Below are 14,256 nucleotides of genomic sequence, written 5' to 3'. Positions count from 1 at the left end.
TTAGTGAGAGGTTTGACTTGTGAGAGGTTTGACTCGTGAGAGGTTTGACTCGTGAGAGGTTTGACTCGTGAGAGGTTTGACTCGTGAGAGGTTTGACTCGTGAGAGGTTTGATTAGTGAGAGGTTTGACTTGTGAGAGGTTTGACTCGTGAGAGGTTTGAATCGTGAGAGGTTCGACTCGTAAGAGGTTTGACTTGTGAGAGGTTTGACTCGTAAGAGGTTTGATTAATGAGAGGTTCGACTCGTGAGAGGTTTGACTCTTGAGAGGTTTGACTCTTGAGAGGTTTGAATCGTGAGAGGTTTGACTCGTGAGAGGTTTGACTCTTGAGAGGTTTGAATCGTGAGAGGTTTGACTCGTGAGAGGTTTGAATCGTGAGAGGTTCGACTCGTAAGAGGTTTGACTTGTGAGAGGTTTGACTCGTAAGAGGTTTGATTAATGAGAGGTTCGACTCGTGAGAGGTTTGACTCGTGAGAGGTTTGACTCTTGAGAGGTTTGAATCGTGAGAGGTTTGACTCGTGAGAGGTTTGACTCGTGAGAGGTTTGACTCTTGAGAGGTTTGCGACGAGCGAAGGAAACGCTGACACGGCAGTTGAAAGATGGAGGGAGCGAGGCAGGAACACCAGGATCAGTCAGAATCCTCTTGACTTCTCTCCTCCCTGGGAATTGAACCTCTCACCTTCCATTAAGGAGCCATCACTCCCACAAAAGCCAGCAGTTACACCTCGTCGCCCCCTGATGGAAGTTTCTGGATCTTTTATTTTGTCGTTCTCTCGACCCCGTCTCTGTCGTTTGTCATCACTCCTGTCTGTCACTTCCTGTCTCTGTCACTTCCTGTCGCTGTCACTTCCTGTCTCTGTCACTTACTGGAGCGGTGTCTCAAATCACATACTTGTGTACTTAATTATTAATTATTTTTAGTGCATAAGTGTGTCTCAAATCACATACTTGTGTACTTAATTATTAATTATTTTTAGTGCATAAGTGTGTCTCAAATCACATACTTGTGTACTTAATTATTAATTATTTTTAGTGCATAAGTGTGTCTCAAATCGCATACTTGCGTACTTAATTATAAATTATTTTTAGTGCATAAGTGTGTCTCAAGTCGCATACTTGCGTACTTAATTATAAATTATCTTTAGTGCATAAGTGTGTCTCAAATCGCATACTTGCGTACTTAATTATAAATTATTTTTAGTGCATAAGTGTGTCTCAAGTCGCATACTTGCGTACTTAATTATAAATTATCTTTAGTGCATAAGTGTGTCTCAAATCGCATACTTGCGTACTTAATTATAAATTATTTTTAGTGCATAAGTGTGTCTCAAATCACATACTTGTGTACTTAATTATTAATTATTTTTAGTGCATAAGTGTGTCTCAAATCGCATACTTGCGTACTTAATTATAAATTGTTTTTAGTGCATAAGTGTGTCTCAAGTCGCATACTTGCGTACTTAATTATAAATTATCTTTAGTGCATAAGTGTGTCTCAAATCGCATACTTGCGTACTTAATTATAAATTATTTTTAGTGCATAAGTGTGTCTCAAATCGCATACTTGCATACTTAATTATAAATTATTTTTAGTCCATAAGTGTGTCTCAAATCTCATACTTGCATACTTAATTATAAATTATTTTTAGTCCATAAGTGTGTCTCAAATCGCATACTTGCGTACTTAATTATAACTTCTTTTTAGTGCATAAGTGCGTCTCAAATCTCATACTTGCGTACTTAATTATAACTTGATTTTAGTGCATAAGTGTGTCTCAAATCGCATACTTGCATACTTAATTATAAATTATTTTTAGTCCATAAGTGTGTCTCAAATCGCATACTTGGGTACTTAATTATAAATTATTTTTAGTGCATAAGTGTGTCTCAAATCACATACTTGCGTACTTAATTATAAATTATTTTTAGTGCATAAGTGTGTCTCAAATCTCATACGTGCATACTTAATTATAAATTATTTTTAGTGCATAAGTGTGTCTCAAATCGCATACTTGCGTACTTAATTATAAATTATTTTTAGTGCATAAGTGTGTCTCAAATCACATACTTGTGTACTTAATTATTAATTATTTTTAGTGCATAGGTGTGTCTCAAATCGCATACTTGCGTACTTAATTATAAATTATTTTTAGTGCATAAGTGTGTCTCAAATCTCATACTTGCGTACTTAATTATAAATTATTTTTAGTGCATAAGTGTGTCTCAAATCGCATACTCGCGTACTTAATTATAAATTATTTTTAGTGCATAAGTGTGTCTCAAATCTCATACTTGCGTACTTAATTATAAATTATTTTTAGTGCATAAGTGTGTCTCAAATCGCATACTTGCGTACTTAATTATAAATTATTTTTAGTGCATAAGTGTGTCTCAAATCTCATACTTGCGTAGTTAATTATAAATTATTTTTAGTGCATAAGTGTGTCTCAATCACATACTTGTGTACTTAATTATTAATTATTTTTAGTGCATAAGTGTGTCTCAAATCGCATACTTGCGTACTTAATTATAAATTATTTTTAGTGCATAAGTGTGTCTCAAATCACATACTTGTGTACTTAATTATTAATTATTTTTAGTGCATAAGTGTGTCTCAAATCGCATACTTGCGTACTTAATTATAAATTATTTTTAGTGCATAAGTGTGTCTCAAATCTCATACTTGCGTACTTAATTATAAATTATTTTTAGTGCATAAGTGTGTCTCAAATCACATACTTGTGTACTTAATTATTAATTTTTTTTAGTGCATAAGTGAGTCTCAAATCTCATTCTTGCGTACTTAATTATAACTTATTTTTAGTGCATAAGTGTGTCTCAAATCTCATACTTGCGTACTTAATTATAACTTCTTTTTAGTGCATAAGTGTGTCTCAAATCGCATACTTGCGTACTTAATTATAACTTATTTTTAGTCCATAAGTGCGTCTCAAATCGCATACTTGCGTACTTAATTATAACTTCTTTTTAGTGCATAAGTGCGTCTCAAATCACATACTTGTGTACTTAATTATTAATTATTTTTAGTGCATAAGTGTGTCTCAAATCTCATACTTGCGTACTTAATTATAACTTCTTTTTAGTGCATAAGTGTGTCTCAAATCTCATACTTGCGTACTTAATTATAACTTCTTTTTAGTGCATAAGTGTGTCTCAAATCGCATACTTGCGTACTTAATTATAAATTATTTTTAGTCCATAAGTGTGTCTCAAATCGCATACTTGCGTACTTAATTATACATTATTTTTAGTGCATAAGTGTGTCTCAAATCTCATACTTGCGTACTTAATTATAAATTATTTTTAGTGCATAAGTGTGTCTCAAATCGCATACTTGCGTACTTAATTATACATTATTTTTAGTGCATAAGTGTGTCTCAAATCTCATACTTGCGTACTTAATTATACATTATTTTTAGTGCATAAGTGCGTCTCAAATCTCATACTTGCGTACTTAATTATTAATTATTTTTAGTGCATAAGTGTGTCTCAAATCGCATACTTGCGTACTTAATTATAAATTATTTTAAGTGCATAAGTGTGTCTCAATCACATACTTGTGTACTTAATTATTAATTATTTTTAGTGCATAAGTGTGTCTCAAGTCGCATACTTGCGTACTTAATTATTAATTATTTTTAGTGCATAAGTGTGTCTCAAATCACATACTTGTGTACTTAATTATTAATTATTTTTAGTGCATAAGTGTGTCTCAAATCGCATACTTGCGTACTTAATTATAAATTATTTTTAGTGCATAAGTGTGTCTCAAATCTCATACTTGCGTACTTAATTATAAATTATTTTTAGTGCATAAGTGTGTCTCAAATCTCATACTTGCGTACTTAATTATAAATTATTTTTAGTGCATAAGTGTGTCTCAAATCACATACTTGCGTACTTAATTATAAATTATTTTTAGTGCATAAGTGTGTCTCAAATCACATACTTGTGTACTTAATTATTAATTATTTTTAGTGCATAAGTGTGTCTCAAATCTCATACTTGCATACTTAATTATAACTTATTTTTAGTGCATAAGTGCGTCTCAAATCGCATACTTGCATACTTAATTATAAATTATTTTTAGTGCATAAGTGCGTCTCAAATCACATACTTGAGTACTTAATTATAAATTATTTTTAGTCCATAATTGGGTCTCAAATCGCATACTTGCATACTTAATTATAACTTCTTTTTAGTGCATAAGTGCGTCTCAAATCTCATACTTGCGTACTTAATTATAACTTCTTTTTAGTGCATAAGTGTGTCTCAAATCTCATACTTGCGTACTTAATTATAAATTATTTTTAGTGCATAAGTGCTTCTCGATTCTAAGTATGCGAAATGTAGTGCACTTACCATAAATGTCGCGACAGTTTACAGTTTGTCCTCATGGGGTCACGACTAGAAAAATCAATATGTTCTGAAAAGTTCAATTTGTTTTTTTTATTTAACGTCTAGATTTAGACAAATTGAAAAACAATCAAACGCTGAATTGAATCTGGAACATAATAAACCTGTCGTAGCGGCTTTATTTCAAAACGTACGTTAATACGTACGATATTAAATCAAAATGTGATTTTGGTTAAAAGTCGATATTATTGTGTTTAATAAGTTTCTCGGCAACATTTAAAAATAAAAGTGCTGAGTCGCCGCATATCGCAGCCAATTAATTGATTTTGGGTTTTTTTCAATACAAGACAGAATTTAATTTAACCTTTAAATCAAATCCAACGTTCCATGAATTGTTTCGTCTCAAAGCAGAGAAGTTCCAGGATCGGGAATCGAACCAACGACTGTAGAAAACCAGCAACTTTAAGTTATCGGAACTCAATCAAATGTAGTATAAAACGAGGCACATTTTTGGTACTACACTCAAAATATATATATACACTAAACTATATCACAATTAGAATATTCACTATATACTATCATTATTTTATGTACACTTTATTATTTTTAATTAAAAAAAAGTCAAACATTCATGAAACAAAATAACAATATTTTCATTTATTTTCACAATATTTGTACATTTCTATGTTGTTGTTTTTTATAATTATGTACAATTAATATTTACTTTATTATTTTTTATTGAAACTTGTACCTTTTTTTTTTTTAAAATGTACTTTACGTCTGCATTACATTTATTTATATATTTTTATTATTTTGTTTGGCAAAAGAAATCAGAGAAAAATGCGATCAGCGAGTATTTATCTAGTAACGATAAAACAACGTTGAGCGAACAGCGACACTTTTTTACTACAATATTTACTACTATATCATTTTTTATACTCTACTTGCAATTGGATGGAAAAGTTTAACATTATTTTCTCCATAGAGTGAACGTTTAATCCTTCAAAACGTTCCTAAATCCTGATGGACTTTCACAACAGTAAACTTCTCGCCACATGATCAACATTTGGTTGAATATTTACGTCCAAAACAATTCAAGATGTTTATGCTAACATGACCTCCTTGGCAGAGGTGATTCATTCCAGCGTGTTTTTACATTAAAATCCTCGAAAATTGAAATGGAAGGAAAATCTTCTGGTCAAACACATAAATTCTAAAATTAAGGATCTAAAATTAAATAAAAAAAATAATAAAAAATATTAATAAATAAATAAAAATAGAGTTAAATGGTATTACACTAAAGTGGACAAAAAAAATCAAATTTAATTTAATTAAAAAACATAATAAAATTAAATACCATTGGATGACATTAAATTCTTATTCAAAAAAGATGAGTAGAATACGAGTAAATTAAATTAATACAAATGACATTACATTAATAATTCAATGAAATAAAAGGAATGAATTAAAAGCAAATTAATTAATTAAAAATACAATTGAAAAAATGTAAATAAAAAATACAAGTACCATTACATTAAAATGAACGTACAAAATGATCATCAGTTGAATCCATGAATTCTCTTGCGTTAAGTTGTCGCTACAATCACACAGTAGAATAAAAAGCTCAATATGAACATGAAACTGAACCTCCAACAAATCCTGATCTTTCGTTCCTGTTCCTCGGAGGAAGTTTTAAATTTAGACGAAGCATCTCACGCCGTGATGCTCCAAATATAATACTTTGATTTGCTTGAGCTCAGTTTGTGATGCATGTGTTTGATGTGAAGCAGAAGAACTTCTTTGAAGGAAGAGATACTGACCGGCAGAGGAACACGTTTGTGAGCCTTTATAGTAGATGTTCAACCACAACCATGTGGAGGATTGACTTATACTTAACAAATACACACGTACACACGTACACACATACACACTTAAACAAATACACACACACATACTTAAACAAATACACACGTTACACACATACACACTTAAACAAATACACACACACATACTTAAACAAATACACACGTTACACACATACATACTTAAACAAATACACACGTTACACACATACATGCTTAAACAAATACACACATACATACTTAAACAAATACACACGTTACACACATACATGCTTAAACAAATACACACATACATACTTAAACAAATACACACGTTACACACATACATGCTTAAACAAATACACACATACATACTTAAACAAATACACACGTTACACACATACATGCTTAAACAAATACACACGTTACACACATACATGCTTAAACAAATACACATGTTACACACATAGATACTTAAACAAATACACACACACATACTTAAACAAATACACACGTTACACACATACATACTTAAACAAATACACACGTTACACACATACATGCTTAAACAAATACACATGTTACACACATACATACTTAAACAAATACACACACACATACTTAAACAAATACACACGTTACACACATACATACTTAAACAAATACACACGTTACACACATACATGCTTAAACAAATACACATGTTACACACATACATACTTAAATAAATACACACGTACACACATACATACTTAAACAAATACACACTTACACACATACATACTTAAACAAATACACATGTTACACACATACATGCTTAAACAAATACACACATACATACTTAAACAAATACACACGTTACACACATACATGCTTAAACAAATACACACGTTACACACATACATGCTTAAACAAATACACACATACATACTTAAACAAATACACACGTTACACACATACATGCTTAAACAAATACACACATACATACTTAAACAAATACACACGTTACACACATACATGCTTAAACAAATACACACATACATACTTAAACAAATACACACGTTACACACATACATGCTTAAACAAATACACACATACATACTTAAAAAATGCACACGTTACACACATACATGCTTAAACAAATACACACATACATACTTAAACAAATACACACGTTACACACATACATGCTTAAACAAATACACACATACATACTTAAACAAATGCACACGTTACACACATACATGCTTAAACAAATACACACATACATACTTAAACAAGTACACACATACACACATACACACTTATACACATACATACTTAAACAAGTACACACGTACACACTTAAACAAATACACACATATACACACATACACACATTACACACTTAAACAAACATACACACATACACAAATACACACACTTAAACGAATACACACATTAAACACTTAAACACACACATTACACACATATACACGTACACATACATACATACTTACACACATTACACACACACATACACACTTAAACAAATACACACATACACAAATACACATTACACATACACACACATACATACATTCATACTTACACAAAACATACATATACATATACACACATACATACACAGATACATTTACACAAATACACACATACACTAATACACACACATACACATAAACACATACACAGATACACACATACACATTCACAGATACACACATACACACGTTCATACATATACATATACATACACACATACACATACACATACACATACACATATACATATACACATACACACATACACACATATATACACATACACAAATCCCCTTTTACACACATATACACACATATACACAGACACACACATATACACATACACTTACACACATTAATACATACACAAATACACACATAAACACATATATTCTCATTACAAATGCTTGACTTAAGAAATAACTACACACTCCTGAGGCTCCTTCAGTGAAGAGAAGTTTATTCTCTGAACCACATTAAACTCTCAATATATTTTCTTTCATTTCTTCAGTCGTTAGTGTAATTAAAATGTTTTTTTCCTCTCGTCCGTTTCCTCTTCTCTCTCTCGATGTGATCCAGGGATCGGGACTCAGGACGGGACGGCCAAGAAGGACCAGGATTTCAAGGGTAAATCCCAGAAGCAGGTCCAGTTCAACCCGGGCCAGACCACGGCCACGTGGAGGGTTCGGATCCTGACGGACGGGAAGTACGAGCGAGCCGAGACCTTCCAGGTCCTGCTGTCGGAGCCGGTCATGGGGGTCCTGGAGGCCCCCAGCTCGGCCACGGTGGAGATCGTGGACCCCAACGACGGTGAGTTCTCAGGCTGCAACTACGGTGGCCCAGAAGTTCAAGTTCATTTCCTGAAACAACCGATCCAACTCATGAAACCAAGCTACAAATATTAGCGCTTGTTGCTATTAGCGTTTGAAGAAAAAACATAACCAAATATAACTTACTTTAACTACAGATATGAATAATATGAAATAATGTTTTCACTTGTATACAGTACTGTAAAACAGAAGTAGAACTTAATAAAATGTAAGCTTCAAACAGCGATAATTACTTTAAGCTACAAATATTAGTGCTTGTTGCTATTAGCGTTTGAGAAAAAACATAACCAAATATAACTTACTTTAACTACAGATATGAATAATATGAAATAATGTTTTCACTTGTATACAGTACTGTAAAACAGAAGTAGAACTTAATAAAATGTAAGCTTCAAACAGCGATAATTACTTTAAGCTACAAATATTAGCGCTTGTTGCTATTAGCGTTTGAAGAAAAAACATAACCAAATTTAACTTACTTTAACTACAGATATGAATAATATGAAATAATGTTTTCACTTGTATACAGTACTGTAAAACAGAAGTAGAACTTAATAAAATGTAAGCTTCAAACAGCGATAATTACTTTAAGCTACAAATATTAGAGCTTGTTGCTATTAGCGTTTGAAGAAAAAACATAACCAAATTTAACTTACTTTAACTACAGATATGAATAATATGAAATAATGTTTTCACTTGTATACAGTACTGTAAAACAGATGAAGTAGAATTTAATAAAATGTAAGCTGTAAACAGAGATAATTACTTTAGGCTACAAATATTAGCACTTGTTGCTATTAGCATTTTAAGAAAAAACATTACCAAATGTAACTAACTTTAAATCCAGATAAGAATAATATGAAATATTTCTGTCTTTTCACTTGTATACTGATAAAGTAGTATTAAAAAAAAGAACAACCTCTAAACAGAGATAATTACTTCAAGCTACAAATATTAGCGATTGTTGCTATTAGCGTTAGAGAAAAAACATAACCAAATTTAACTTACTTTAACTACAGATATGAATAAAATGAAATAATTCTATCTTTTCACTTGTATACAGTACTGTAAAACAGATGAAGTAGAATTTAATAAATTGTAAGCTGTAAACAGCGATAATTAGTTTAAGCTACAGATATTAGCAATTGTTGCTATTAGTGTTTGAAGAAAAAAGATAACCTACATTTAACTCCAGATAAAATAATATGAAATATTTCTGTCTTTTCACTTGTATACTGATAAAGTTATATTGAAAAAAATAGTAAACTCTAAACAGTGATAATTACTCCAAGCTACACATATTAGCTCTAGTTGCTATTGGTTTTTAAAGATAAAACATACATACAACCAAATGTAACTTTAACTCCAGATAAGAATGATATAATATAATTATATATTTTCACTTGTATACTGTCAAGCAGTTAAGTAGAATTTAAAAAATGTAAACCTTAAACAGAGATTATATCTTGAAGCTACAAATATTAGCACTTGTTGCTACTAGTTTATGAAGAAAAACTCCTTTAATTTATACATTATTGAGTCATTTTCATTGTCGGGTGAAGTAAAAACAAAAACTTCAAGCCACAAATATTAGCTCTTGTTGCTATTAGCATTTTAAGAAAAAACATAACCAAAATGTAACTAAATTTGACTCCAGATAAGAATAATATGAAATATTTCTGTCTTTACACTTGTATACTGATAAAGTAGTATTGTAAAAAAAAAAAAAGGAAACTGTAAACGGAGATAATTACTTTAGGCTACAAATATAAGCACTTGTTGCTATTAGCATTTTAAGAAAAAACATAACCAAATTATATTAATAATATGAAATAATTATATCTTTTCATTTGTTTTATTTTAAAACAGATAAAGTAGAAAAAAAAAATTAAACCTTAAACAGCGATTATTACTTTAAGCTACAAATATTAGCACTTGTTGCTACTAGTTTATGAAGAAAAACTGCTTGAATTTATACAATAATGTGTAATTTTCATTGTCGGGGTGAAGTAAAATTTAAACGGAGACAAAAACTTGAAGCTACAAATATTAGCTCTTGTTGCTATTAGCATTTTTAGAAAAAACATAACCAAATATAACTAACTTTAACTCCAGATATTAATAACTTGAAATAATTCTATCTTTTCACTTGTATACAGTACTGTTAAACGGATGAAGTAGAATTTAATAAAATGTAAGCTGTAAACAGAGATATATACTTTAGGCTACAAATATTAGCACTTGTTGCTATTAGCATTTTAAGATAAAAAATAACCAAATGTAACTACTCCAGATAACAATAATATAAACTAATTATATATTTTCACTTGTATACTTTCAAACAGATGAAGTATAATAAAAAAAAAAATAAAGTAAATATAAGCGCTTGTTGCTCTGAGTTTCTGAGGAAAAAGGGTTTCATTTCTAGATCATTGTGGCGGCCGAGCGTGTTGGATGGCATTTAGCGAGCGCTGGAGCTGGTCTCTTGCATAAAAGTGATATTGATATTTGCAGCGTAGTGTGACTGAGACACTTAATTATCTCCGTCTCGCTCTCGGGTGTTTTGTTGTGTAACATTTCGCTCTTGAAAACTTGGACGCTTAATGAAATATTGAGTAGTTCGACACGCTTTTCTCTGCAGATTCCAATTTTCCAGCCTCTTAACTATTTTGAAATATTTGTATTATAAAGGCTTTAAAAGCCTTGTGTATGTATGAACCCCCTCCTCGCCCCCCCCCTCGCTGACGGCTCCCCCTTTTAAAAGTGGGTCCCGCTGGATTAATTATGGGGTGTTCGTAGGGAAAAGGGGTGAGTTTGTTTTCCCGCCGTCTCAAAGGATCGTCTAATGCGACGTGAGCCGGGGTTGGCTGGTGGCGATCGTGGCGTCGCTTCTTTCATGAGGGGTCGGTGATGCTGGTGATTACCTCCCCGGAGAGAGAGCGCCTCGCTCTGGCGGGGGGGGGTTCGGGGTTCGGCTTCTGAGGAACCCCTCGCTGCCGTCGCCGTCAATAAAAGTTCGGTCGCGAGTCTATTAGCGGCGGCGCTGGTGCCGCGAGTGGTCTCGTCGCGTCGCTGCTCCGGCGCCTGTTGCTGTTTGTATCATTCAGCCGGGGGAGCTCACGACACCCCTTAATTAAGGTCTCGCTTTAGAGACGCGGGGTTCGTCTCAGAGAAGAAAATAAACATGAAGACGACGAGTTGACTTTGTTACAGAGAATCTGTAAAACTTTTTGTCCTTTATTTCTCGTTTGCTGAGTGAGAGAGAAGAGACATGGACGGATGGATGGATGGATGGATGGATGGATGGATAGATGGATGGATGGATGGATGGATAGAAAAATGTATTAATTGATTCAAAGTGACAGTTGATTAATAGATTGATGATTGGATGGATGATGGATGAACAGACAGATGGATGGAATGCCTGACGGATCAAAGAATGGATGGATGGATGATAGATGGTTAAATGAAAAGATGAATGGGTAAATGATGGATGGATGGATGATAGATGGTTAAATGAATAGATGGATGGATAAATGATGGATGGATGGATGATAGATGGTTAAATGAAAAGATGAATGGATAAATGATGGATGGATGGATGATAGATGGTTAAATGAATAGATGGATGGATAAATGATGGATGGATGGATGATAGATGGTTAAATGAAAAGATGAATGGATAAATGATGGATGGATGGATGATAGATGGTTAAATGAATAGATGGATGGATAAATGATAGATGGATGGATGATAGATGGTTAAATGAAAAGATGAATGGATAAATGATGGATGGATGGATGATAGATGGTTAAATGAATAGATGGATGGATAAATGATGGATGGATGGATGATAGATGGTTATATGAAAAGATGAATGGATAAATGATGGATGGATGGATGATAGATGGTTAAATGAATAGATGGATGGATAAATGATAGATGGTTAAATGAATAGATGGATGGATGGATGGATGGATAAAGGATGGATAAATGATGGATGGATGGGTGATGATAAACAGGTAGTAGGATGGATGGATAAATGATGGATGATGGATGGATAAATGATGGATGGATGATGGATGGATAGATGGATGATGGATGGATAAATGATGGATGATGGATGGATAAATGATGGATGGATGGATGGATGGATGGATAGAAAAAATCATCCTCTTAATCATCTTCGTCTTCATCGTTTTCATCGTCATCATCTTCGTTTTCATCTTCATCACCTTCATCATCTTCATCATCTTTGTCTTCATCGTCTTCATCCTCTTCACCCTCTTCACTATCTTCATCATCTTCGTCTTCATCGTCTTCATCATCTTCCTCTTCATCGTCTTCATCATCTTCGTCTTCATCGTCTTCATCATCTTCGCCTTCATCGTTTTCATCCTCTTCACCCTCTTAATCATCTTCGTCTTCATCATCTTCGCCTTCATCGTTTTCATCCTCTTCACCCTCTTCACCCTCTTCATCATCTTCATCATCTTGGTCTTCATCGTCTTCATCATCTTCGTCTTCATCGTCTTCATCATCTTCGCCTTCATCGTTTTCATCCTCTTCACCCTCTTAATCATCTTCGTCTTCATCGTCTTCATCATCTTCGCCTTCATCGTTTTCATCCTCTTCACCCTCTTCACCCTCTTCATCATCTTCATCATCTTCGTCTTCATCGTCTTCATCATCTTCGTCTTCATCGTCTTCATCCTCTTCACCGTCTTAATCATCTTCATCCTCTTCGTCTTCATCATCTTTGCCTTCATCGTTTTCATCCTCTTCACCCTCTTCATCATCTTCATCATCTTCGTCTTCATCTTCATCGTCTTCATCCTCTTCACCCTCTTAATCATCTTCGTCTTCATCGTCTTCATCTTCATCGTCTTCATCCTCTTCACCCTCTTAATCATCTTCGTCTTCATCGTCTTCGTCTTCATCGTCTTCATCCTCTTCACCCTCTTCATCATCTTCATCATCTTCGTCTTCATCGTCTTCATCATCTTCGCCTTCATCGTTTTCATCCTCTTCACCCTCTTCATCATCTTCATCATCTTCATCTTCTTCGTCTTCATCCTCTTCATCTTCTTCGTCTTCATCGTCTTCATCATCTTCATAATCTTCGTCTTCATCATCTTCGCCTTCATCGTTTTCATCCTCTTCACCCTCTTCATCATCTTCATCATCTTCATCTTCTTCGTCTTCATCCTCTTCATCTTCTTCGTCTTCATCGTCTTCATCATCTTCATCTTCTTCGTCTTCATCCTCTTCATCTTCTTCGTCTTCATCCTCTTCACCCTCTTAATCATCTTCGTCTTCATCGTCTTCGTCTTCACCCTCTTCACCCTCTTCATCATCTTCATCATCTTCGTCTTCATCGTCTTCATCATCTTCGTCTTCATCCTCTTCACCCTCTTCATCATCTTCATCATCTTCCTCTTCATCGTCTTCATCATCTTCGCCTTCATCGTTTTCATCCTCTTCATCATCTTCGTCTTCATCTTCACCCTCTTCATCATCTTCGCCTTCATCGTTTTCATCCTCTTCACCCTCTTCATCATCTTCATCATCTTCATCTTCACCCTCTTCATCATCTTCATCCTCTTCGTCTTCATCAATACTTCTCATGCGTCACCGACGAGGATTCAATTAGTTTGATGTCAAAGGT

General features: G+C 33.4%; 1 protein-coding gene across 1 annotated transcript in view; it reads left to right on the top strand.

The window, feature by feature from the left end:
- The window catches only part of frem2a (FRAS1 related extracellular matrix 2a), a 103,151-nt gene that overhangs the window by 44,556 nt on the left and 44,339 nt on the right, over nt 1-14,256 (top strand). Inside the window, exon 4 of the mRNA XM_087806954.1 lies at nt 8,337-8,567. Coding sequence (XP_087663080.1) covers nt 8,337-8,567 — 231 coding nt within the window. The remainder of the gene's footprint in view (nt 1-8,336; nt 8,568-14,256) is intronic.

This window comes from Callionymus lyra, chromosome 14, assembly GCF_982586985.1.
Source record: "Callionymus lyra chromosome 14, fCalLyr1.hap1.1, whole genome shotgun sequence".
NCBI classification, from domain to species: domain Eukaryota; kingdom Metazoa; phylum Chordata; class Actinopteri; order Syngnathiformes; family Callionymidae; genus Callionymus; species Callionymus lyra.
Note: the sequence above shows the minus strand (reverse complement) of the source record. Positions and strands in the feature narration are given on the sequence as shown.